Source organism: Mya arenaria, chromosome 3, assembly GCF_026914265.1.
Source record: "Mya arenaria isolate MELC-2E11 chromosome 3, ASM2691426v1".
NCBI lineage: Eukaryota > Metazoa > Mollusca > Bivalvia > Myida > Myidae > Mya > Mya arenaria.
The window spans coordinates 83,783,499-83,810,748 of record NC_069124.1 but is presented as its reverse complement, the minus strand read 5'-3'; the positions used below and the strand labels follow the sequence as shown (position 1 = coordinate 83,810,748).

The 27,250-nt window shown below is 35.3% G+C and overlaps 1 protein-coding gene across 12 annotated transcripts in view; it reads left to right on the top strand.

Moving 5' to 3' along the window:
• The window catches only part of LOC128227574 (uncharacterized), a 54,625-nt gene extending 29,654 nt beyond the window's left edge, over window positions 1-24,971 (top strand). For 5 of the 12 annotated variants that reach the window (XM_052938229.1, XM_052938238.1, XM_052938227.1 and 2 more), the window contains 22 exons: window positions 161-307; window positions 897-1,035; window positions 1,842-1,877; window positions 2,256-2,339; window positions 3,525-3,643; window positions 3,828-3,985; window positions 7,277-7,325; window positions 8,387-8,462; window positions 8,705-9,467; window positions 10,844-10,867; window positions 12,208-12,240; window positions 13,366-13,512; window positions 13,770-13,930; window positions 14,621-14,784; window positions 16,641-16,790; window positions 17,428-17,496; window positions 18,584-18,704; window positions 19,941-20,085; window positions 20,534-20,668; window positions 21,097-21,252; window positions 22,142-22,171; window positions 23,443-24,971. In XM_052938229.1, coding sequence (XP_052794189.1) covers window positions 161-307; window positions 897-1,035; window positions 1,842-1,877; window positions 2,256-2,339; window positions 3,525-3,643; window positions 3,828-3,985; window positions 7,277-7,325; window positions 8,387-8,462; window positions 8,705-9,467; window positions 10,844-10,867; window positions 12,208-12,240; window positions 13,366-13,512; window positions 13,770-13,930; window positions 14,621-14,784; window positions 16,641-16,790; window positions 17,428-17,496; window positions 18,584-18,704; window positions 19,941-20,085; window positions 20,534-20,668; window positions 21,097-21,252; window positions 22,142-22,171; window positions 23,443-23,654 — 3,118 coding nt within the window. In that variant the 3' untranslated portion in view covers window positions 23,655-24,971. Of the gene's footprint in view, window positions 1-160; window positions 308-896; window positions 1,036-1,841; window positions 1,878-2,255; window positions 2,340-3,524; window positions 3,644-3,827; window positions 3,986-7,276; window positions 7,326-8,386; window positions 8,463-8,704; window positions 9,468-10,843; window positions 10,868-12,207; window positions 12,241-12,835; window positions 12,887-13,365; window positions 13,513-13,769; window positions 13,931-14,620; window positions 14,785-16,640; window positions 16,791-17,427; window positions 17,497-18,583; window positions 18,705-19,940; window positions 20,086-20,533; window positions 20,669-21,096; window positions 21,253-22,141; window positions 22,172-23,442 lie in introns of all 12 variants that reach the window. The other 7 variants (XM_052938236.1, XM_052938230.1, XM_052938231.1 and 4 more) reach the window with 7 other exon arrangements.
• Window positions 24,972-27,250: the final 2,279 nt, after the last annotated feature.

Genomic DNA, 27,250 nt, shown 5'->3' with positions numbered 1-27,250 from the left:
CAAAACTTTCAAGCAATTTGTTAGGCCTTTGCAACCTTGTTATATCTGTTTTTGCCATAAGAAAGAAGGTTTGATTGGCCTATCTTAGCCTCTTTCAATAACTATTGTAACTATTCACTTAACATAACTTTCTGTTTTACCTCCCCTTATTATTCTGCAGGGAGAGTGAGGAGATACTGATGGGTGAGGCGGAGGTCCCTGGAGACACATACCGCTCTGTCATCCTTTCTACACGCCCTCACTCCGCCACACTCAACAAAGCAGTAGACTGGCGTGGCAAGGTCACCTCAGAGGCTCCAAGGATCAAGTAAGCCACAGACATGGTGTTTTCTATCCCAATTTTGTGATTGGAATTTAAACCATTCAGCATTTATATGAATTTGCAGATCCTTATAAAATTTAGTTTCCTGCACAATCAATATACATAGCATTGAATATTTTTTTTAGCTTTTATTTATTTCGCAGAGTCGAGATATTGTCATAGCCTTGGTGTTAGCAGGGTTGTTGGCATTGATGTAATGCAAAATCTTTAACCTTAGCTGTAACTCAAAAACAGTTTAAGATATAATAATGACACTTGGTGCACTTGTTGCCAGAGACAATATGCACATGTAAAGCAAGACCCATAACTCTGATTTTAGTAATTGTTGAGATATGCCCCTTCTTTGCCTGAGAAAACAGGTGAGTGTTGGTATTCGTTGTGTGGCACTCTTTCTTTGCCTTAAACCTATATGTAAACCAATATGTTTAGTCAATAAGTATGATGTTTAAAACATTTGTACTAGTGGGTAGTTAATATTCTGTGGCCATTTACAATAATATTGGCTATAAGAGGTTGATATTTATATGCTTTTGGCATGATTGGTAATAATATGTAAATTTTTTGAAATTTTCAGGACCAAGTTGAGGTTTGGAGGTCATAGCTACGTGAAGAAGTCAAAGCCATCGCTACGCAGTGTGGGATCCCAGAGTGCCGGAAAGCGGCCCAAAACTGCCCCAGTCCCAATCAAGGAGAAATGGAATACTAAAGAAAAGGTAATGCCTCTGTGGCTTCTATAAAGGTTATAGAGATGGATTGTTTCCCTGCCGTATTTCTTACAGTATAGATAGTCTAGTATATGCGACACTCACATGCCACATATGTATTTCAATTGAATCACAGTAAATCTATTCTCATGTTTAGAAATGACATAATTATATGCCTAACAATTTCCTTTTCCATATTCAACAGTGAAAATAAAGCACGCTTTATTGAAAAATCCATATCACATTTCTGTGATTTATCAAACCTGTATAAAAAATATAGTAACATATATTGAGTGCTACCTTTTGCAGACTGATCTTTATTCAAATTTCTTACAATATAAACTTACTGTTCAGTGACATATTTTTTCAGGAATGTACTTTATGCCCAAAAGAAATGATTTTTAATGTATTAAATTGCTGATCTGTGTTAATATTCAAGGAAATGCATTAAATCAATAATCTGATTGATTTATGATGTCATTTCCGGTATGGAAATTTAGGGAAATGTTGTGTAAAATCTAAATGTAGTTTCGTTGGTTTAAAATCTAAGCAGTGCGTTTAAACATGGAAATAATCAAAGGAGACATATGATAAAAGGAATATTCATTATATATATATTACAATAGGACGCTCTTATGACAACTTGTATAAAGTCTTGTTCAATGTATCCACATCGAGACCTCTGTACACACCAACCTTGACATGATAACATGATATCATAATATCCGCTATATATCTCTGCGCAACAGCATAAATATAATATTAAAAATTACCAAAAATTTATTCAATTCAAAAATCATATGATTTCTCTATAGGAAACTGAAATAGCACTGCCTGAAGTTAGGATAAAGGTAAGTCATCTAGCACGAAATACGGTGTAGTCGGTTACTGTTCTTTCAGTTTCGTTCTGTTCAAAATTAGTTCAAGAAATCATTTAACTCCCAATGATGATATTATGCATGTACCTTCTATTTTCTCCTTTAATTTATAGTATAGTTTTGAAAGTGTAAACCTGCGTTTTTTCAATTTCATAGTTCATGTACATTTGAAGTGTAAAAAATACTTCTAATTCTGCTAGTTATTCTCTTATAGTTGTTACTATTTAAAGTATCGGACATTAATTTACACTTCCATCCTTTTTCAAGGGCTCAAGGTAACAAGAGGTTTTACATCAATTGATAACAAATGACCAATGCATGATATGAAGATATGTGTTTATTATTTTCAAGAATTTCCCTGATATTGTGCCAACCTATCCGTCCTACCCGATCAAAAAACAGATAGACAAACCCCGGGTTTTGATCACAATCACGGTAAGATGTGCACGTCAGTGATGTTAACTGATACACATCTGCATGGACAGCATGGCTCTTCTGGTGCTAAAAGTGCACATAATTTCACTCATTCAAACTTGATCAAAATATGACTCATGTGTCCTTTAAAGTTACTGAATGTGCATGTCTTTAGAACTACTCATGTTAGGCTAGTTTAATTATTATTACATTTTTGTGTTTGACAAACCCCATTACATTCTTTAATGTAGCAAACTCGGTACAGGTAGTTCACTTAGCTAGGTTTTAACCAGTAGTTCTTACAAATATGTTGACATTGAATGCATTATACACCTGAAAGATTGCGTGAATCAAAGACATTTGTAACTAGAGGTCATTCAGGTGCAATTCAGTTTCCTCTGATTTACCAGGGGTGCCTTCATGACTTAGCGGTCACTGGGCTGGTTCCATTGACTTTCCTAGTTTAGTCCATGTACTCTTGCATGCATTCATAAACAGTGTTATGTATTAACTTGCATGGAATACAAACATGTATAGGAATTTGCACTATAAAACTAGTGTTTACAAGACTGACAGTGAGATGAATTACAACGAGATAAATGAGCTCTAGTGTTTTGTTTTATTTATCAAACTTACAGTAGATCAAGATTACCATTTGTTATTACTGTCATAATGTTTTCCTTTATTCTAGTTTTTAAATGCATATTGTACATGTACTCATATTATTTGCAATCCTTCTATATTGTCTGTATTTTGTCGTGATGATGACACAAACCTGTCTGCACCATTGGCATGTTGCACTGGCAGACCATGTATGGGTTGTTTCCCCTGCATTGGTTGTTTCCCTTGCATGGGTTGTTTCCCATGCATGAGTTGTTTCCCTTGTATGGGTTGTTTTCCTTGACCTTTTCAATCTTGCTACTTGTTTTATCTTACTAGTTTAATTTACTTTATAGGGACATTATTGTTATTAGTATTTTTATTGCGAGCAACAAAGCTCTTTGTTCTTTAGTCAGAATTTATTTAGTATTACATGTTTCCCTAGGGACTATGCAGTGGTAATGGATAGTTCATTGACTCTGCTGGTTGCATTTTGATGTTGTATTCATTCCTGTCCAGAAAAAGCTTGGAAAGCAAGTCATCCACAGTAAGTATGATCCCTAACCATCCCTGCCATATAATGCTGATTTCTCTGTGTGGTTTCAGGAGTGTGACAAGAATGAGCGCGTGCCACAGGCGGTGAGCAACACAATGACGCAGGTCGATGACCGTGACATGGACCGTATAATGACCATTCAACACCTTCTCGGCTCCAGCGACTCCAGGTTAGCTCCTGCTCAGATTAAGCTATCACATAAAAGTCATTTTAATTGTGAGTAAATAATTGCACCTTTTATAATCAAATAAATTCCTTAGTGCATATGATTTTCATGAAAACGTACAATTTGTGTTTATTGTTTTGGAATTCTAAATTGTTGCAGCCATAATGTTTTGTTACCTGTTCCATAGGTATGGGTCAATGGGCTCACTGTTTCTAGACGAGGACTTTCTCCGCTCATTTAATGCCCGCTACACGACGCGCTCCTCCATGAGTCATCTGACCACAGACTCACAGAACAGGGAGTTTGTCAGCTTTGTGGGCCCAACTCCTCGTCTTAACCCAACTGGTGAGTGTGCTTTATTCTGGGCTTGTAATATTATAAAGGAGTGTATAAATAGTTATTTCCTGGGATACAAATAGTTCACTGAGGTTTAATTTATGCCGCCTTCCAAGAAGATGGAGACATGTTGGTTTGCAATGCTGGTAGTTTTGTCATATTGTCAGTCTTTTGGTCGGCAGACCATGACTTGTCTACACAAAAGTTTGAAAAAGTAAAAGTCATGTTCAACATTTTTATTAAAACATAACTGCACAGTAAATCAGAATGATTTTACCTCGGACCATGAAATATCAGTGGTATGAGGTTGCCCTTATGTTTAAGTTGTACCTATGCTAGTTAAACTGCAACCTAACTGCACCTTTAAATTGTTGTATGGGACATCTTTATCAAACATATATTTTGACTTTTATATTTATATATGTTTAATGTTGCTAGATGTTCAAAATTATGGTATTTAGTACATATGGATAAACATATAGCTAGCCCATCAGGTGCCATGCATTGTACCAATGTGTCATCTTGGTCAAAAAATTTATTTAAATCTTAAGTCAAACTTTTTGGGATCTTCAGCAAATTCTTTCGAATTGCAAGGAACATTCATCCAAACTTACATAAGTTTTTGATATTCAAGTTTGTTCAAAGAATTAATTCCACGCCAAACTCTCACAACTGGTTACCAATGGGAGCGTTTGAAAATGGGAGCTTTTCGGGCCATATCGCGGAATATTCTAAAGTGATTCAAATGAAACTTGGTATATAGATAGATGGGAATGACATTATAAAATGTTTGAAGATTGTTTTTTCCATGATATGAATTTTTCCAACTTGTGTATAATAATGCTACAACCATTCACCTTCTACCAGCACATTGTAATACAATTCCTACCTCTTCATAGTAAATGGGAGTATGTGGAGCATCCATCGCTTTCAGTGATACTCTTGTTAATAATATTTGTTCTGTGTAATCTACAATAGTACAGATTGGTATTTGATTATATAAATGATGACAGTAGATGCACTGGAAACAAAGTGAAGGCTGAGGGAATATTTACAAATGAATCAGCTGCATTTTTACATGTTTTCAGTAAGGTTTAGCATTTTGTTTAAGTCCCAAAACCAGACAAAAAAAGCCTGCTGCCTTTCTATTAGGACAAATATTGTGTTTAGCATCAAATGAAGTTTGAATGGAAATGAAGAACAATGGTTTTAATTATCACTCAATGATCTGTATTTGGGCTGCCCTGGGGCTTATTGTTTTTAGACAAATATAGAAAAAACAACAACAACAACTTGGCGAAAACCAGAAAATGTGGAAAATACAAATTGGCAGAAATATAACTTATAGAACTGTATTTAATTGTAATTATGACTATTTCATTACATGATTGAAAATAAAGTGATGAAACTTGAATGTTATTATCATTAGATGTTGGTATTTCATACAATTTAAACAAGAGGTGAGAAAATAAGACAGAATGTATCACATGTTATGCCAACATTTTAAACATGGACACATCTGAATAATGCGGGATTATCTTGTTAAGCTGTTGTATTGAGACCATAGATATTGCTTAAAGATTTAGATTAGTAGGATTAAATAAGTAATTAACAGTGAAAGAGTATTTCTGCTTTATTATTTGACTTAATTCTGTGCAATATGATTGATTTTTACCTACTTATTTGGAAAAGAAGTTATATTTGTTATATTTTTGGATAACAGTGACTTTTGGACTGTACATATTTAGCTGCCTAGAAAAGGTAGTGTAGTTCTTTTAGATATTTAATGCAACTCTTTTTAAAACCATTTCAGTTAATTTTAATTATCTGCATCAATATTGATCCAATATGTTTAGCAGTCTCTTAGAAGTATATCAGAGATACATGTATGTAAGTAATAAAATAAACACAGTTTTTACAGAATGTTATTTTTCTCTAAGTAAAGAATATTCAGTAAAACTCTCCTTTCTCCTTTCTATGTATTTGCTCCTCATTTTTATTATATCAAGAATTTAAATTACGAGATTGTAAGGTTGAGGTTTATGGGAATTCGCACTCAGTATTATTTGATAAATATGCAAAGCAGTTTAGATTGAAATGCCGCATCTTGAGATTGAATTTATTGGTACTTTTCTGTATTTGTCATGCGAATAACCAGCCCACTGTTCATGATTAGCTTCTTGATGTTTATGGCAGTCGTAGTGTTTTAAATTGTGAAAAGTAAGGACAGGAATGGTTCAATGTGAAATCTCTCTTAAGGATGTTTCCTTAAATGTAATGTTTATTAACATTTGGACAAAGTCATGTAAAGAACCTTGTCTTTTTATTATGATGTAACTGTTAAAATTACAATAACAAATATTAAGACCATATTATTAAAACTGAAATAATTACTAAGTTGTTACTGCATTTCTCCAAATCTATTATGCCCATCACATTGAGTCATCATGCAGAGTGCACGCCCGAGGCATGTAGTCCTTGCTTATTAAACCACTTCAAGGATTTCAATTCCATTAGGCATGGATGTTCACCAAATCCAGATAATGTACACTGAGTATGTTATAGTCACCTCAGTTTCATTTCAAGTCATTCTAACTGCATTCAGTTTTATTGCAGATAGGGAAATTGGGGATGTTGGTTGGGGCCGGGGGCAAGGGGGTGGTGGTGGGGTGGGGGGGGGGGGAAACATCTGTGTAATGAAAATATGTTTTGTAAATATTGGAACTAAAGAATAATTTTTATTTCATTTATAATTGATAACTTATGTTAACGTCTGAAGTGTAAATAATAGTCTATAATCGGGCAAAAATCTGTTTAAAGGCACAAAAAGGTTACATGTACAGCATTTGATAAGGAGAAATTATGACAAGTTTGAAATCCATGGTTTATGACAAATGTTTAATATGCTAAGTGGAAAACATTATTAACCTCAATTTGATATAAGTTTTTGGAAGATTGATTTCAAGTGAGTTTTGTTTCTATGTTTTATCTGTTAAGTGGGTTTTAAGTATGGTGATGGAATGTTAAATACTGTGGAAGATATTTGCTCTCCAGTTGACATGGAGTGACATAGGTGATGCATTTCATACTGTTCCTGATTTTAGTAAATCTATATCTCTTGTTCGACCATCTCTTCAGGGACTTGTTTCTCTTTATGTGCATGTATGGCTTTAGATAATGTATGTCATTTAAATACTCAGAAGGATTAACTCAGTGTTTTTTCTTTGGAACTTTGAAGCTCTTAATTGAAGGAATAGTTGATATTATGAAATAAAGACAATTTTCATTTGTGTTTTGCAGATATCAGACCAGGAACAAAGACATCTTCTAAAAAGTTAGAAGTCAAACAGTAAGTTATCTTTTTTTTCTATCAAAAGCAAGAGTGATTGTCTATTTATTTATTACAGCAATTTTTATTTGTAATACATCTCTTAGACTAGACATGATTAAAAAGTAAAATGTAGCAAAAACAAATACTTACTGTTTTAGCTTTGGCAAAAATGTTTTCTTAAACTGTATAGTATGCATGACTTTGTTCTTCTTCTATGATGAAATTGTATTGAAAAATTAAAATGTTTCGTATTTCTGTAGAATTTTAAACTAAAAATTAAACAGAGTTCATGAATGAAGGTGATGTCAAAATTGTTTTTTAGCAATTATAAAACTCCTAACATTTCAATAAAGATATGATGCTTAAAAGAGGTTAGTTTCAAATTTATTTTTGTTTAAATATTTCTATGTAGAATCAGAAATTGTTGATCTGTTGAAAACTGCAACAAAATGGAAGGTCTAGAATTTTTTACTGAAATGTTCACTTGGTCAAAAGAAAGGATTAAATATTATATTTTGTAATGAATATTTGAAAAAATGTGACACTATTGTCACAAACAAATGTCGTTTGGTTGCAGTTGTCACCAATTATTTTCTTAACGGTTGATACACATGTGGCCATTGGAATGTGAACAAAAACCTTTAAATACTGAGAATGGCACTGGCAGTGCTTTCAAACACACCAAACATATGTCGTTGCTTGTGTATGCTTATCAATATTCTCTTTTATCGAGGTGCATTTAATTCATAGTACCACTTAGTATTTTGGCTTTTACATATCTGTCAATGAAACACAATATTGATTGGCTGATGAGTCCCGCCTTATTAAATTACCTCTGTTTAAGCAAATGCCTTTTGAAGCTATGAAACAAGCTCTATGTTGCCCTTGTAAACACATTTCCCAACTTGCAGCAGTTCTGATGACAAACTAATGGGATGTTATTAAAATGGTTGATCCTTCTGTGATGATGTCTGTTTATTGGTCAGCCCACAGTTTAATGGACACTATGTGTGACACACTGGCTTGTTCTCTGTATAAGTATAAGCAGTTTTATAAGATGTATGTTGTTTTTCCTTCAGAATTCCAGAGGAGAGTGTTGAGGACGGAGGCGGTAGTACAGACACTGAAGTACCTCCCCTGGATCTGTACACAAAGGTAATTTAGTGGTGTTATGTAGTGGAATAGAGCTTAGGGCATATAGAGCAACTGCTGTTATAAATAAGGAACCATATAACTTCTTTTGACTAGGAAACTTAGTGCATGCAAATCACACTTTAAGTATTTTTTTTATAGTAGAAAACACTAAGTTTAAAATGTACAATTAAAGAGATCTAGTGCTTGTTTATACTAACAATTGGAGAAAAGGTCAGTCAGTGAATTTTATTAAATGCTTGCAGGAGGAAGACCAAGAAGAAAGGACTTGCCTTGAGGAGACTGGAACTGTTCAGCTTGAAGTCAGTGTCACTGACCAGGAAGACCTACAGGTTGTACGTAAGGACACAACAGAAGTCAGCAAGGGTGAAGGTGTCGAGGAAGAGGTGTCGGTGCGGGAGCTTGTACAGGTGTCCACAGAGGATGTGGGAGATGACGTCCACATTGAGGTGACGGCACTTCCTGCTGCAGGGTTCCCTACCTCCCCACCAGCTCATGGTAATGCCACACTGAAAAGCCTCTCTACATCAGACACATGGCATTATTCCTCTGAATCTAAAGCAAAAGGTGACCTGAACACTTACCCCAGTGGCACACAAGATGTTGACTTCCATAAACAACTAGCTAAACCTAAGAAACCAGTGACTGGCAGGCCACGGCCATTTTCAGCATTTGATTCTCGCACATCAGGACACTGGGCAAAGTCAATAGTGAAACCAGACAATTACTGTTTTGAGTGCATACCAGAGGAGAATATGACATCTAAAGTTGGCCGGTCTGCAGGCCGCACACCTGGAGGCCCCCAGACACCGGCTGGCCAGGTGTTGAGGATGGCCCGCAGACAAAATGAGTACTTTAAGAAGGCCCCACCCCTGCGCACACCTCCCTCCATTCCGAGTGGTCACCAGATGCTGATAAAGCAGTCCCCCCGGCAGGGTCAACAGTACAGCTCAGAGCTGGAGCACCATGCCCGCAAGGTCAATAGCCCCCGACATTTCATGGAACAAGGTTGGTACAGATAGTCATGCCTCACACTATATGGCCTCTCCCCCTCCCATTCTCTGTGTTCTCATGCCTACCTAAAGTGTGGTTGATGAAGCTCTTGAGCATTAAAAGTGAACAACTGTTTGAGTAGGTTGGTTTTCTGTTTGTGATTCAAGAGCATGCATTAAGCTTTCCTAACTCTTACGCTATTTGACTATTTTTGAAGTATATCTAAAAGGCTCTTGAAATATAAAACAGAATGAATTGCTTAAATTTCTGCATGCTGTTTATTGGTTTATCGTATGATCTATGACTCTCATATATTACATGATACTTGCAAATATGCTTAGCAATGTTTACACAACAATTAAAGTATATTAATAGAGAATTACTTTACTTTGTTGGACTAGACTAAAAAGTTGTGTTCGTTTTTTATATTATTTGTTTTATATTAGCAAGTCAAACATTCTTATGCTTGATGATCATGAGGATTTGTTCTGTAATCCATGAATGACAGTATACGAGGTTGTTTCTTAACATGCTTCATGATTTTATGCATTAATGTCTTTATTTCAGCTAATAACAAGATCAGGAATTTCCAATAAGGGCTGTAACTATGTGCTTGTGAACATTATTGAAATTCACTAAAACGACTGCTGTTCCTATGGAGATACTATTTTAACATTTTTCGCTAGAACAAAGCGACTGAAACGTGTGATTTTACTGGCATTTTGTGGATTTCCTCAAAAGAGCAAACATTAAGACTTCCCTATTCTACTAACTTTATTTCATTGCATTTTTTTTTAGTATTATTACTCATTTTTTTTTATATATATTAACTAACATGTGAGAGTTTATGTTAAATGAGTTTTTTTTCAAGATTATGTAGATGTGGTGAGAAACCCAGACTCGATGTCTATTCTTCCCATTGCCATGTAATAAACAGTCCTTAGGTATATGGTATCAGTTGAATGCTAAATGATAGTCATTGCTTTTAATGGGCCTGATTATTCCCATAAATAATCCACAAAAGAAGGTATTTTTTGCTGTTTTTAATAAATTGTATTTTTAGAGCAGTATCATGTTATACCTAAGTTAGATATTCTGCAAATGCACACCACTGGAGGAACACTTGGACAAAAGTTATTTATATTAAACATTTTTTGACATTGTGATGTGCTACTCCTGGAAGCCAGACAATCTTGTAAAGGTGATTTTCAACAGTCTTGAAACAAATTTTAAGGATCAAGCTGATTGACAGTTCCTTCTAGGGATTTTTTCAACTTCAGTTGAAGTGTTTATATTTGTTACCAACTTGTATATCAAGAATAAATTAATAATCAGGGAGTTTCTAACAAGTATTTTTTTTATGTTTTTTTTTTATTTATTTTATTACTCAGATGGTCCGAGGAGGTCAAACTCGGGTAAGGCTTGTTGCACAATTCAGTTGGAATTGGGGGTTTCAAGGTTGAAGGATAACAAGACATGATTATGTATCAATGTTTTAAAAAATTATTTAAATAGATTGCCAGATTCATGATGTGTTTGTTATTCTATTATAACAATTAGTATCAAATTTAGAGGTATTCTATGGTTTATAAAATTTAAAATATTCTTATTTTACAATTCAAGAATCGCTATTTATTTTAAGTTCAAATATTTGAAGAATAAGGATGCTTTACTACCTGCCCCGGCGTCGGCATAGGCTTCTTCTCAGCAAGTTTTAGGGCAAGTTGGCAATTTCACTTAACGGTATAACTCTGATACCCTTCATTTAATGCTTCACACAATTATTGACTACCATCACACAATCAGGTTACATAACTCCATATTATCTGTAATACAAATTATGGCCTCTGATTGACTTAGGAACTTAGGTTCAAGTTTTAGGGAAAAATTGTGTCTGGTTAAAATTTCAGGGCAAGTTGGGATTTTCACTAAATACTTCTACCCTTCATTCAATTACCTTATACTTCATTAAAGGTTTTGGGCAACTTGGGATTTTAATTTAGATTTCCAATACTCCAATACTGTTCATTCAATGGCCTTCATACTTTACACAGTAGCCATCATACAATCGGGTTACATAACTCCATATTAACCCTAGTAGATACAAAGAATGGCCCTTGATTGATTTTTTTTATTGCTTTTGACAAGCACATTTCTATATTTTTAACCAGAATATTCACACAATGAAACCTGGTTTTAAGACTGACAGATGTTGTTATTTGGTGGGCTGGGCCGGCAGGAGCGCGGCGTTAAACTCAACTTTGGTATTGATAGTTAGGTTCAGAATATAGTAACCAAATTTGGTATAATAGAGACAGTTTATGGAGACCTTTCATGTGATTGCATTTACGGTCAAGGTCAAGGTAATTGTTACTAAAAGTAGATAACTGTTTGGTACTGAATAACTTAAGTTAGGGTTTACATAGTTTGTCTTAACTTAGTAGAAGAGTTTATGGAGGACTTCCATGGAATTACATTTGGGGCCTCTAGGGTCAATGTCAAGGTCACTGTTATTAAAAATAGAAAAAAAATAGTTGAAACTTAATATCACAATGAAGACTGAAGTTCATCAGTCAATCATTGAAAACCTGGTTTCATTGCATGACTGTGTTTCTTGTTAACTTTCTATTTCTATGACAAAGAGGCGTATAGTCGAGGCGCTGCCTACGACAGATCTTGTAATGATAAAACTTGCCATTCTGGATTTAAGAATTTTAAGTAATTAAGTGAAATTTTACAATTTGTGACATTGTAGAAGTTAGTGGCAAACTGTTGCGAGGAAGCCCGTGTAAGTTAGCTCACAAGTGTTCCAGGCAGCTGCTTAGTGCTAGGTGTTTGGATGAAGCATTGTCTGCATTTTGCATGGTTCCCAGCAGCTGCCTAGTGCTAGGGGTTTGGGGAAGCATTGTCTGCATTTTTGCATGGTTGAATATCATTTCATGACCAGTTACAGCATATTTGTTGAAGTTTCTTATCATTCAGTTTTGTTTTTGCATGGTATCTTTGATTATGACACAATCCTGGCAGTTTGTAAGATTTCGCAGTCATAGTGAAGATCACACCCACAATACATCCTCTGTTAAAAACTTCTGTCTCCTTCATTGCTTCATTATGGAGTGCCAAGGGTATCAGACATTGAGTTCAGATATAATTACAAAAAATAACATCTTGTTTTGACTGTAAGTGTCAGATAGTTAAGCAGATCTTTTACTGTTGACAGGATCAAGGTACTAACTGCCAGATGTTTTACTTTGTGTGTTTTAGTTGTTCGTTTTTATGATTATATTTTTATAGTTTTTGTTCTAGTTAAGCTATTATGCATATCAGGTATAATTTGGTGGTAGCATTTATATTATATTATAATTAAAAATACATGTTGACAGAAACTGGGGGAGAACCTGAGTATATCTTTACCCAAAAGGGCAGTCTCCTAAGTATGATACTAATGTCGTAGATTTGAAAACAATAACTCAGATTATACTATTTCGGGTTCATCTTAATCTAATATGATTTGGCATGAAATATGGATTAATGGTAAGTTGATGGTTTGGTTTAGCAGAATGAGCATGGTTCTCACCTTATAGATTCTGATGTATGAGGATTAAACTTTTAAAACTGTTAAATCGCTTGAATTGTTTTTGCTAACATTAGTAACAGTTATGCTATATTGTTTGTAAAACGATATCATAGTGTCATGCATAATTCATTAGGTTAAAGTTTAAAGTTAATCAATTGAATAAATAAAAAACAAAAAACAACAGATTAATCACCTTGACAAGCATTTAAAAGAGATGTTAGCTTTAATTTGATAAGCATTGCAACTTGTAGTAAAAAATATGACTTTGTATTTTTTTTTTTTTAATTTTGTGTAACTAATAGCAACTGTTCATATTTTCCTGTATGTCTGCTGCAGTTGTGGAGCTGCGCAAGGACTTGTGCAGATCTGCACCAGCCAGTTTTCAACATGACGCAGATGACATCATGGGCTCCCTGTCTGTGATCAGCCTGAGGGCTCCAAGGGCGCAGACAGCACCAAACTCTCATATACACACCAAGCCCGGTATGTCTAAATTTGAAATTATCAATGTCATAGCCCCATTGCCATACAAGTATAATAAGTAATCAAGCTCTTATTATGAAAGCTTCTATCAGATTTTGCAAATAAAAACCCAAAGCATTTTACTGTAAATGATTTTTGAAATAAATTTTAATGAATTCCTATCCATATTCTACGTTGGTAAGATCAAAAACCATTCTAGTTATAAGAGTCAAAAGTTATTCCATTTTTCTAAATTGTAACATTGACATTCTATTTAGGACTGGTGGACCAGTTGGCGCCCCACATAGAAGAGGGTGTGGAGGGAGAGGGAGAGAACCCTGTCCCGGTGGCCAAGCTTGCCCGCGTCACACCCCGTACCCGCCAATCTCTCACACACACTGGCAGGCCCATACCCCAGGTCAAACGCATCCCAGACCCTGTATGTATCAGTGACATTATGCATGTGGTGTTCCAAGTACTTTGATTAATGTCACAAACAATACTTAATTGCAAGATCTACTGTTCCTGGATATTGTCATACACTGAGTTGTATATTTTTAACCAAATTAGATACAAGTCATTTTCTCTGTTAAATTTTCAGTAAAATAAATTTGTCTGTGTGATTCTTTTATGAAAAAATAGTCTGGATATTGTGATAAACTTGGTGTTGTCAGCACCAGCGTGGTTGTCATCATCAATGTGTAAAAATGTTTAATCTTGGTAAAAAACATTCAAGATACTAAAATTAAACTTGGTACACATGTTGCATAGACAATAGTTACATCAAAAATTCATAGTAAGTCCCATTACTATGGCTTTAATAATAGTCAAATAATGCCCTTTGTTCATTTAAAATAATAGGCCAGCATTAGAGTTTGCTCTATAGAGCTCTTGGTTTAATATAAAAGCATCTCCACCAATATTGTACATGTGCAAAATATGAAGTCTCATTGGGTGATACCTTGGTAATGCTGATGTTTGATCATCATGCATTTGGTGGTCTAGATATTATGTATCTCTTTATCATCACAAATTGAATGAAGTGAAGCCAACAATGTGCATGGCAACTTGTCATTTATCAACAATTTATGTGTATTGCATAACTCGAACTGTTTTCATTTGTTTTCAGGACGCAGAAAATCAGGCTGCTTTGAAGCAGCGTGAGGCAGCAGCTGCAGTGGACATACAGCGGATATTCCGAGGCTATGTGTGCAGGAACGCATACCGCAAGCTGGTCTGGGAAAACCGTGAGCATGACGAGGACAAACAGACGGCCATCATGGAAAATAAGAAGTAAGCTTTGATGAAGTCACATGTGCAGGGTTTGATTTAATGTGTATAAATAAATAAGAAAGTCTAGAGAAATAATTCTGACAGTTGCATATCACACAGAATACAGTAATATTAGTGAATGAAACTGTTTTTGTATTTTTGTATTCTCTTACATGAGTAATAAAATCAACAGCACTGCTTGTCAGTCCTTTTTATGCCCCCACTTATGGGGAGGCATATATATTTGTTTTTGTCTGTCTGTGTGTCCGTCAGTCTGTGCGTTTGTCCGTGATTCCATGTGTAAGTATTATCTAAACTTGTGTAATTCAAAATTCCAAAACTATTTTATGTAGAGTCTTAGGGGAATGTTGTTGAGATAATGAAGTTGTGCACCTGGCCCCAATTTCTCGAAACTTCTTTAGTTTAACAGGCTTAAGTAGCTTATTTTAATAAGCCAAAATACATACTTAAATTGAATTTTGATAATTGAAAAATGGTTTATTGTTATTACCATAAAGATAGTTCCTATCTAAATTATAAAAACTTTTAAAGAAATAAATATTACGCAAATTATTGAAAAGCAAAAATAGTGAGCTTAGCTTAATCCTGGTATAATAGACTTAAGAAGTTTCGAGAAATCAAGGCCTGGGGTTTTGTTGCAGCTGCACATAATGTCGGGGAGAGTTATGGCCCTTCAATTACCAAAAATTGGAATTTTTATACTTGAGTCATTCAAAAATATTTCACCTCGAGTCTTGAAACATTAAGGAAATGCTGTTGAGATTATAAAGTTGTGCATCTAGGGTTTCTTTTCCCACTGCACTTAGTAAAACAGAGTTATAGCCCTTGAATTAGCCAAATTGGCATTTCTGGACTTGTGTCATTTAGAACACCAAAAATATTTTACTTAGAGTCTTAAAACCTTAGTGGAATGTTGTTGAGATCATGAAGTGGTGCATCTGGGGTTTCATTTCCCACTGCACTTAGTAAAACCAGTATTATGGCCCTTGTATTAGCAAAAATTGGCATTTCTAGACTTGTGTCACTCAAAACTCTAAATCGATTTCACTTAGAGTAAAAAAAAACATTGCATAATGTTATTTAGGTAATTATATTGTTCACCTTGGGTTTTGTTCCCCCACTGGACTTAGTAAAACCACAGTTATGGCCCATTAATTAGCAAAAAAGTGGCATTTCTTGGCAAGTGTTGCTAAAAACTCCAAATCTATATGACCAAGAGCCATGACAGCTTAGGGGAATGTTGGGGTGCACCTTGGGTTTCATTTCTTGCTGCACTAAGTAAAACCATTGTTATGACCCTTGAATGAGCTTGATTGAGCAAAAATTGGCATATTTTGATGTGTTTACAAAAATTGGCATATTTTGATGTGTCTACAAATTATTACATCTACAGTCATAATACCTTGGGAAATGTTGTTTAGGCAATAAAGTTGTGTACCTGGTGTTTTGTTTCCTGCTGCACATAGTACAACCAGAGTTTTGGCCCTTGAATTAGCAAAAAATGATGTTGAACTTGCGTCGCTCACAACTTCAAAATTATTAGTCATACACTCATGAGACCTTTCATGAAGGTTTTTGAGGTTATTAAGTTATTGAACTCATATTTCTGATGCACATCATTTATGGAGAATGAACAAAATCTTGGCCCTTGATTTTTTGACAAACGCGGCATGTGGTGGCATAGGTGTCCTATGGACACATAAAAGACACATTTCTAGTTTATTTCATACAATAGTTTAAATACCTTTAAAGATAATTGAACCTCCAGTGAATTGCATTTATTGCAAAATTTCATCATAATGATTTCTTGTTATGCCTGACACCCTAATGATCCATCTGTTCCTATCCTACCTCAGGCAGTACCGTCAACACCAAGGGCGGATGACATCCATCTACAACCGGCCTCCACTGGACCCTGCCCTGCTGCAGTGGGCCCATGACTTCAAGGCTGTACAGGGCCAGCATGCTGAACGCAGACAGGCTAAGATGAATAACCTTGCTGAACAGTAAGTGTATATCCTGACATCTTGCATACACAAATTATTAACTGTTTCAGAGAAAATGATTAATAAACATACTGTTTCACATTATCATAATGCAATATACTAATATACTGGTAGTATCAAATTGATTGATACTGGCTGATTCGGTTTTCTCTTACAGAATGCAAGAAAATAAGCATAATAAATCTGGCACATCACATATAATTATATATATATATATATCTTTGCTCTTGATTTTAACTTAAAATATCTTAACCTGTATACATTCTTCGATAATTAATATTGCATTGTGCATAACAACTTTTATTTTTTTCATCTTTGTTTTCTTGGAATAATTTATTTTCATATAAATTCAATATCCTATACTGTAAGTATTTTTAAAGACGCTTTTCAAATTTCTTAAAAATAACCGAGTGCTGTCTAACATAAAACTAAAATTAATGTTAATTTAGTTGAAGCCTGTTTTTCTTCTAAAGTTATTCGAATTGTGAAGTATTACAGCTGCTAACATGTCAAAATGCGCTTGAGTGAAAACACCATAACATTTAGTAACATCATTCTGACAGAATTTCTTTACTAGAAAACAAGAAAATGTATCTCTATGTATTAACTCCCCTGTTCTCCTAAACTTGACCTACAGAATGCTAGCCAATGAACAGGAGGCAAAGTCAACACTGGAGGTGATTGGACCACATGTGGAAATATATGAGTAAGATCATATTGAATTAGAGAAGTACCATTTTGAAGATTAGTAACATATTGCTAATATACTATACCCCCCGAAGTTTGAAGGGCTATATTGGAGTCATATTGGAGTTAGTGTGAACTTCAAACAATGATAGAACATAATGAGAGGAAGTGCAGTGTACATAATCATTAGTCTATTTTAGTTAATTACAGATGTATTGCCCTTTGTTACTTTTTTGTCCAGACTTGAAAACTGCCAGATGGAATTTAATTAAACTTCATACAATGATAAAACACAATGAGAGGAAATACAGTGTTCAATTATTTTAGTTAATTTAATGCAGAGTTTGAACCCTTTTTAACTTTTTCTTGTCAAGAGCATTCCTTGAAAACTGCAATGCGAAAATAATTAAAACTTCATACAATGCTAAAGCAGAATGAAAGAAAGCGCAGTGTACAAAAGCCATAACTCTATTGCAGCTTATTGCAGAGTTATTGCCCTTTGTAACTTTTCTTGTCCAGAGCATAACTTGAAAACTACCGGATGGAATCTAATAAAACTTTATACATTAATAAAGCACAATTAGATGAATTGCAGTGTATTGGAAACATTAGTGTATTTCAGCTAATTACAGAGTAATTTCCCTTTGTGTATTTTTGTTGGCAAACTTTCGTCCAGACAATAACTTCAAAACTACAGGATGGAATTTATTTTAACTCCATACAATGCTAAAGCGCAAAGGGAGAAAGTGCATTGAACAATAACCATGATTCTAGTTTACCTAAATACAGAGTTATTGCCCTTCTTTACTTTTTTCTTGTCCAGAGCATTACTTGAAAACTACTGAATGAAATTTAATTAAATTTGATATTTGTCCGGAGTATTACTTCAAACTCCTATCAGAGTGGTTTAATCACATTTAGTGATAGCTCTAGTATAATCTATATTAAGTTGAATAAGGTTTCCCGCTTTACATAAGGAATCATACTGTTTTTATAATTAACTCTTGGGCCCTTATGTTGCATATGAAGTACTTCGGAAAGGCTTAAGCTGTTTAACCAACCTTTCACAGTCAAATGATTGAGTTCACTCTTTTATCTATATGCAGTATATACCATCCTAAAGATTTTGGACCATCAAAACGGGACATGCACAAAGCATCTGTGACTATACAGAAGTATGTAAGAGGTTTCATGGTGCGAAAAAGATTTGAGAAATTACGTAGAAAGGTAAGGAAAATAGACATACAGATAAAAGGTAATTATATTGAAAATTTTGTTAAGAAATATTTTCCATGTTGGTTTATTGTGTCACCTGAAAAGACGACATATAGGGGTTACTTTTGTCGGCGGCGGCGGCGGTGGCGGCAGCGTCCGCATCGCTTTTTCGCTTGTCCGGGGTATATCTTCTAAACTATTAGTGGTATCAACTTGAAATTTCATATGTAGATAGATCTAATTGAGGGCAAGTGCAGTGCACAAGAAGTGTTACTCTTGCTTCCATATTTTTAGAGTTATTGCCCTTTGTTATTTTTCATGCTTAAAGTTTTGTCCGGGGCATATCTTGTAGAATATAAGAGTTATCAACTTGAAACTTCATATGTAGATAGATCTCATGGAGGGCAAGTGCAGTGCACAATAACAGTAACTCTTGCTTCCTTAGTTTTAAAGTTATTGCCCTTTGTTAATTTTCATGCTTAAAGTTTTGTCCGGGGCATATCTTGAAGAATATAAGAGGTATCAACTTGAAACTTCATAGCTAGATAGATCTCATTGAGGGCAAGTGCAGTGCACAAGAACCGTTACTCTTGCTGCCATATTTTTAGAGTTATTGCCCTTCGTTAATTTTCTTGCTTAGGTTTTGTCCGTGACGTATCTCGTAAACTATAGGAGGTATCAACCTGAAACTTATTCCGTAGGTATATCTGATTGAGGGAAAGTGCAGTGCTCAAAAACCGTAACTCTTGCTGCCATATTTTTAGAGTTATTGCCCTTTGTTAGTTTTGTCCGGGGCATATCTTGAAGAATATAAGAGGTATCAACTTGAAACTTCATAGCTAGAAGATCTCATTGAGGGTAAGAACCGTTACTCTTGCTGCCATATTTTTAGAGTTATTGCCCTTTGTTAATTTTCTTGCTTAGGTTTTGTCCGTGGCATATCTCGTAAACTATCAAATGCCACCTACACTTGAAAGTTAAATGGCAACATCATTGTCTTTAAATGAATAAAATGCCAATCTAACAGCTATAATGTCGACAGTAAATAATTCGAATAAAATTTGGATAAAATTGATATCTTAATGTTTCAAACATTGAAACTAATTATACTCTACATAAAGTATATAGCTTGATTAAAATAGAGTATAATTTTATCTTGTTGACATGCCATATTAAGATTCCAAGCTTACATGACAATATTATAGACACATGCATTCCAAATTCCAATGAATATAATCTATGATGCAGGCAGTGTTTTGTGGTACAACATGGGAGCTTGCGGTGAAGGACTACAAGCAAATGTTACTAAGGGTGCAACGCTGGCATGGGATAGAGAAACCAGCAACGCCCTTCACGCTCCATCACATGGAAGAGTACATGGACAACCGCAGACGTAAGAGATCCGATACTCACTCTTTCTGTTCACCATCTTAGAATTCGTTTATCAGCTTGTCTGTTTTTCCTAGAGAAAGCTGTATTATTGTGATAGCCTTAGTGCCATAATCAACTTATAGCATTAACGTTTATCTCGGCCAAAACATACATGTATAGCAAATCCCAGAACTCTGACTCTAGCAATTGTTGTGTTATGCCCCTTTTTAAAAAACAACAACAGTTAAGCGTTGTTTGCTCTGTGATGCTCATGTGTGTTTACAGTCACTGGGTATGTTGCTATAATGAGAACTGTGACCTTATTTCAAACATGGTTTCATTCAAAGAACAATGGAGGCATTTCTAATTCATGGTTGGAGTATATTTCATTCGTTTCTCAAGCAATGAATACTCATGATAGAGATTTATTTACATTTTTTTCAATAATTAATACTCATGGGTGGTGGCAGGTTTTGAGAGTCAGTTTGACAAGAAGGCGTTTGGCGGAGACCTGGAGATGATGGAGCTGGATGCTTTCTTCCGGGAGTGTGACCTCTACCCGTCTGCCGCCGAGATAGAGGAGGGCCTTGATGTCATCACAAATGGTAACTAGTACATGGACAAAAAATATCAGTACTTTCATTAATAAGTTTAGTTTAGGGTGTTTTGGTGATTAAAAAAGTTCAAACTTTTGTCCTTACACAGGCCTTGTCTTGTCAACCTGCAAACATTACAATATTGGCCATAATTCTGGCTCTTTGTCAGATTATTTCTGGACATGCTCGTCAAATTTTCATTTACCGGTACATTACTCATATGATTAGCAGGCTATTGTTGCTTTGAGTTATATTTCTGACTCTTTTTATTGAGCTAAGATAGTTAGTTAACATTGGCATCCATGGTTCTCTTGTTAACAAGAGGTGCTATAAATGTGAATTATATTCCAGTGATGTTGTTTGAGATTTGAAGAGACATAACCAAATGCAAATGAAAATGTTCCAATGAATCACACCATGTGATGTACATGTTGTAGGCCAGGCGTTAAGGAAGGCGACAGGGCTGAAGAAGGCGGATGCCCTGAACCTCATGTTCTACATTTATGTCCCGCCGGGTGCCGGCCTCGAAAACACCCGCCAGTCAACATGGATGAACCCCATCATTAATGGACAGGAGGCTCGCAAGATGATTGGTAAGTGGCAACGATATAAAAATAGCTTGGTTATTATAACATTGTTAATTTGGAGATTTATGATACTTTGTTCATGTACTTGTTATCTTGCTTAGTTGAGCTTTTAGGATTGTTGGGTGTCTGTCATCTGTCCATCTTCCATCATCCACAATTGGTTTGTTTACAGTATAAAGGCCTTAATTTTGGCAATTTAAAGGGTTGAAATAGATACTGAGTGATGGAGGGTTATTAATAGGTCACTAGGCCAACTTTTGGTCAATATGTTGGTCCTGATGAAATCTAGATCAAGTTAGATAATAGGTGTCATGTGGGGTCCCACAACTAGGTACTAGAAAAATCTTGTTAAGACTTTAAGGCCACAAATTTGGCTTTAAATCAGTGAAACTTGCTCGAAGTTGGACTCCATAAAATCAAGGTTGGTTTTGATAATGGGTCATGTGCAGTTAAGAACTAGGTAACTAGTCAAAGCAAAGCAAACACCTTAAAAACTCTGTAGATGCCAGAATTTTTTCTCAAGTTCAATGAAACTTAGATTGATTTTCTCCATAAAATCTAGTAAAACTGGGTCATGTTCAATACCTAGGTCACAAGGTCAAATATGAAAAATAGTCGCCACAAATATGGTCCAAATGCAATTCAAGTCACAGCGGTTAGGCGAATAAAATCTTGTTGAAGTTTTTATTTGATTTGCTGTCAAAAACTCTTGATATATAATTTGGTCATTTTGGTCCTTACTTTGGCCTTTTTTATTTCTACGCATATAGTTTTAAAGACAATGAAAAGATACTACAATGTATACAGGTAATTTTACATGCAGGTGAGCATTTCTTTCAGATGGATTTTGTTGTTTGATATAAAGTTCTAACAATTGTCATTTTACTCTGAACAGTACATGGGTTGAAAAGGGAGAACAGAAAAGGTATTTAGCATGCACTAAGGAAATGGCTTAATTTGAGTGTGCTTTTTCTGACTTATAAATAACTCTTGTGCAATTGATCTGCTTAATGGATGCATAAAACTGCCTATGTTTGTTTGTTAATGGAAAGCAGTGTACATGGAGTAAACAGAATATTGAGTGTAATGTTGGTGATATTGTTGTTAAATTGTATGATTGTTTGAGGCACCAACTGTTGGATTGATAATAATAGTTTTGCATTTTTATATTGCGTTTTATTTTCATTGAAATTCTGATTTTATCCATCTTTAATAATTTTCAAATATCAGTAATGACGACTACTAATTATATATGCAATACTGTATTTGTCATTTAATGAAGACTATTTATTATTATATTTTCAATTCATGGATACGTTCATTACATTTTATTTTCATTGAAATATAGATTTTATCTGTCTTTAATAATTTTCAAATATCAATGATGAAGACTACTTATTCTATATACAGTGCTGTATTTGATGATGACTACTTATTCTATATACAATGCTGTATTTGATGAAGACTACTTATTCTTTATACAATGCTGTATTTGATGAAGACTACTTATTCTATATACAATGCTGTATTTGATGAAGACTTCAAATTCTATATACAATGCTGTATTTGATGAAGACTTCAAATTCTATATACAATGGTGTATTTGATGAAGACTTCAAATTCTATATACAATGCTGTATTTGATGAAGACTACTTATTCTATATACAATCCTGTATTTTATGAAGACTACAAATTCTGTATACAATGCTATATTTGATGAAGACTACAAATTCTATATACAATGCTGTATTTGATGAAGACTACAGTACTTATTCTATATACAATGCTGTATTTGATGAAGACTACAAATACTATATACAATGCTGTATTTGATGAAGACTTCAAATTATATGTACAATGCTGTATTTGATGAAGACTACAAATACAATATACAATGCTGTATTTGATGAAGACTTCAAATTCTATATACAATGCTGTATTTGATGAAGACTACAAGTTCTATATACAATGCTGTATTTGATGAAGACTACAAATTCTATATATAATTCTGTATTTGATGAAGACTACTTATTCTATATACAATGCTGTATTTGATGAAGACTACTTATTCTATATACAATGCTGTATTTGATGAAGACTACTTATTCAATATACAATGCTGTATTTGGTGCAAGGATATAATATTGTGTTAGTACTTGCTGTACCTGAGCTTAACTTGTTGCCTGGTTTTTCAGGGAGCGAGTTTGTCGAGACAGCCCCTCTGAAGCCTTGTGCTGCCATGGTGATGAAGTCTCGCCGAGAGCGTCGGGAAAAAGAGGAGGAGGAACGTGAGAGGCAGCGCCTCGCTAGCAAGGCTGGGGGCAGTGACTCTGACAGTGACGACAGCATCACGCTCAAGCGATCCTCGGTTGAAAAGACTAGAAAAATGCTAGCTAGCAAGAAATAGGGATTGTTTATAATATTTAAGTAGTGAGATAGATATTTATTTATAATTATAAGCATTTGAATGCTAAGGAAGTCATACTCAAACTCAGACAGTGACCGAACCTCAGGAATGTTGCAGGATTTGCAAAAATAAGGTACTGTTTCAAAAACCACCATTAAGATACTTCATCAGTGTTGAAGATACCATATGAAATTTAACATGGACATGCATGCTTATAGAATATCACTTTGTAGATTAGCATCGACTGTCTAGCACTCATGGTTATCGAAATTAATTGTTGTAATTCAAATCATGAATTTGAATATATTCAAACTGTGTGTTTCATGTTGTTCCTGGAGTGTTTCTGTAGAATCATTTCTCACAGATTAAAGGGTGCTATATAATATTCGCTGTAGTAAAAATCACTGCAATTATGTTAAACATATAAAGAGTAGTTGTTCACTATGATAATTTATTTTATTTATCTTTAAATCCATAAAACATGTTCTTATAATAATTGGTAAATTTTGAATTAGATTTTTATATGGACCATAAAATCCATTTTATACTGAACACTGCCTAAGTACCCTATTCTTAATCACAGCATTTTAAGGACTTTACGTATCAGTATTTTTGATAATCTTTCACGACTACCATAGTCTAAGGGATAATTCCCGTTGTATTAAATATTCTGAATGAAGTTGTTTATGAAGTTATAGTCCTTTGATAAAAACACTACATTTGTGTTCTAAGTAAATGTATTGGTATTAATTGTCGCTAGCCAAAATGGTTCCCATTTGCTATTAAACAGGCACAGCAACTTTAATGCCATGTTATTTTATTTTTGTACTCAATTTGTATTTTTGGTTGGGATACACTGCTACCCATAAAGTTGCTTGTTTGTCTCACAGCACTGCCTTACATGGCGGAACTGTATATCAGAGTATGGGACAATAAAATTAACCGTACAGATTGACAGATGTTTAATCAGTATTTGTTTCCTTTTTTTATTCTTATATTTGAATCAGGATAACCATTGTTATCTGGTGATATAAACTTGTGATATTTTCTGTTGTAAATTGTTTACAGTTTATTAAGTATTTGTTTATATGACAGGCATTTTATTTACATTGTTAAGTTGTTAATCACTTTCAAGCATCATGAATATTTGTTGAAAAATTGAATTCAGTAAACTAAAGAGACAGTACATATTCTGTAAAATGTTTACCTTAGTTTGAAGCTTTAGTTGTATTCCTTCACTGATATGTTATCAGTTTGCTTTAGTTTGCTTAATAATGATCATGCGAAACAGTCAAAACAATAAACTGGTAAATATTGCTACTTTGTTTTGGTGTTATATCTTTTTTTGAGGGCAAGAGTCCTCACAGTTGCAGGGGTGTAATAGTCTGCTTAATTCATCCACAACTGCCAGCTTTAACCTCTTTAAATCACTTGTCTAAGATTCAGAAACAATTTCTGATTGATTCAAGTTATCCATATAATCGCATTTATATAAGTGTAATTATTGTTTCCATTAATTTTCCCAGAATCGTGTAATTTGAAGGCTGACATATAGAATCAAATTTATAAATAAAGGGGACGATGTGTTGAGTGACACAAAAAACAGACAAAACGAAATTCCTTCTTTTTTGATCATGTTAAATTATAAGTACCCTTTCAGAGAGTGACACTCTGGCTTTTGTCTTTGACAGTCAAGTGCATGACTTCACTCACAACACTCACTTAAAGCTTTGTCTTTGAAGTCTTGTCCTGTTTGCAACTTGGTTCAATGAGTATGCTCAGTCCTGCAATATTGTCTGAGAAGACCTGTCCAGTCTGCTACCTGGTCCAATCAGTCTTGATGATCCTATGACTTTAGTCCAAGCAATCTTGTCCAGCCTGCTGCTAGGTCAAAGAATTCTTACCAGCCTGCAACTTTATCCGTGCAGTTTGTCAAGCCTACAACTTGGTCCAAGCAGTCATGTCCAGCCTGCAACTTGGTCCAAGCAGTCATGTCCAGCATGCAACTTGGTCCAAGCAGTCATGTCCAGCCTGCAACTTGGTCCAAGCAGTCATGTACAGCCTGCAACTTGGTCCAAGCAGTCATGTCCAGTCTGCAACTTGATCCAAACAATCATGTCCAGCATGCAACTTATCCAAGCAGTATTGTCCACTCTGCAACTTGATCCAAGCAGTATTGTCCAGTCTGCAACTTGGTCCAAGCAGTTATGTCCAGCCTGCAACTTGGTCCAAGCAGTCATGTACAACCTGCATCTTGGTCCAAGCAGTCATGTCAAGAATGCAACATGGTCCAAGCAGTCATGTCCAGCCTGCAACTTGGTCCAAGCAGTCATGTCCAGCCTGCAACTTGGTCCAAGCAGTCATGTACAGCCTGCAAGTTGGTCCAAGCAGTCATGTCAAGTCTGCAACTTGGTCCAAGCAGTCATGTCCAGCATGCAAGTTGGTCCAAGCAGTATTGTCCAGTCTGCAACTTAGTCCAAGCAGTATTGTCCTGCCTGCAACTTGATCCAAGTAGTCATGTACAGTCTGCAACTTGGTCCAAGCAGTCATATCCAGCCTGCAACTTGGTCCAAGCAGTATTGTCCAGCCTGCAACTTGGTCCAAGCCGTCATGTACAGCCTGTAACTTGGTCCAAGAAGTCTTGTCCAAAGTTCAACTTTGTTCAACAAGTCTTGTCCAGCATGCAACTTGGTCCTATCAGTCTTGTCCAGCCTGTAAATTGGTACAAGCAGTCTTACTCAGCCTGCAACTTTGTCAGAAGCAGTCTTATCCAGCTTGTAACTTTGTCCATGTAGTCTTTTCTATCTTGCAACTTTGTCCAAGCAGTCTTGTCAAGCATGCAACTTATTACAAGCAGTCTTGTCAAGCGTGAAACTTTGTCTAAGCAGTCATATCCAGCCTGCAACTTAATACAAGCAGTCTTATTCAGCCTGCCTATTGGTCCATGCAATCTTGTCAAACCTGCCACAATTGCCATAAAGTTATACCAGCCTGCAACTTTGTCCATGCAGTCTTGTCCAGCCTGCAATTTTGTCCAAGCAGTCATGTCCAGCCTAAAATTTTATCTGTGCAGTCTTATCTAGCCTGCAGCTTTGTCTGTGCAGTCTTGTCCAGCCTGCAATTTTGTCTGTGCAGTCTTGTCAAGCCTGCAACTTTGTACAAGCAGTCTTGTCCAGCCTGCTTCTTGGTCCAAGCAGTCTTGTCCAGTCTGCAACTTTGTCTTATCCATCTTGTCCAGCCTCCAACTTTATCCAAGCAGTCATGTACAGCCTGCAACTTGGTACAAGCAGTCATGTCCAGCCTGAAACTTTGTCCATGCAGTCTTGTCCAGTTTGCAACTTTGTCCAAGCAGTCTTGTCCAGCCTGCTACTTGGTCCAGTTAGTCATGTACAGCCTCCAACTTTGTACAAGCAGTCTTGTCCAGCCTGCAACTTGGTCGAAGCAGTCATGTCCAGCATTCAATTTGGTCCAAGCAGTATTGTCCAGTCTGCAACTTGGTCCAAGCAGTCTTGTCCAGCATGCAACTTTGTCCAAGCAGTCATGTCCAGCCTGCAACTTGGTCCAAGCAGTCATGTACAGCCTGCATATTTGTCCAA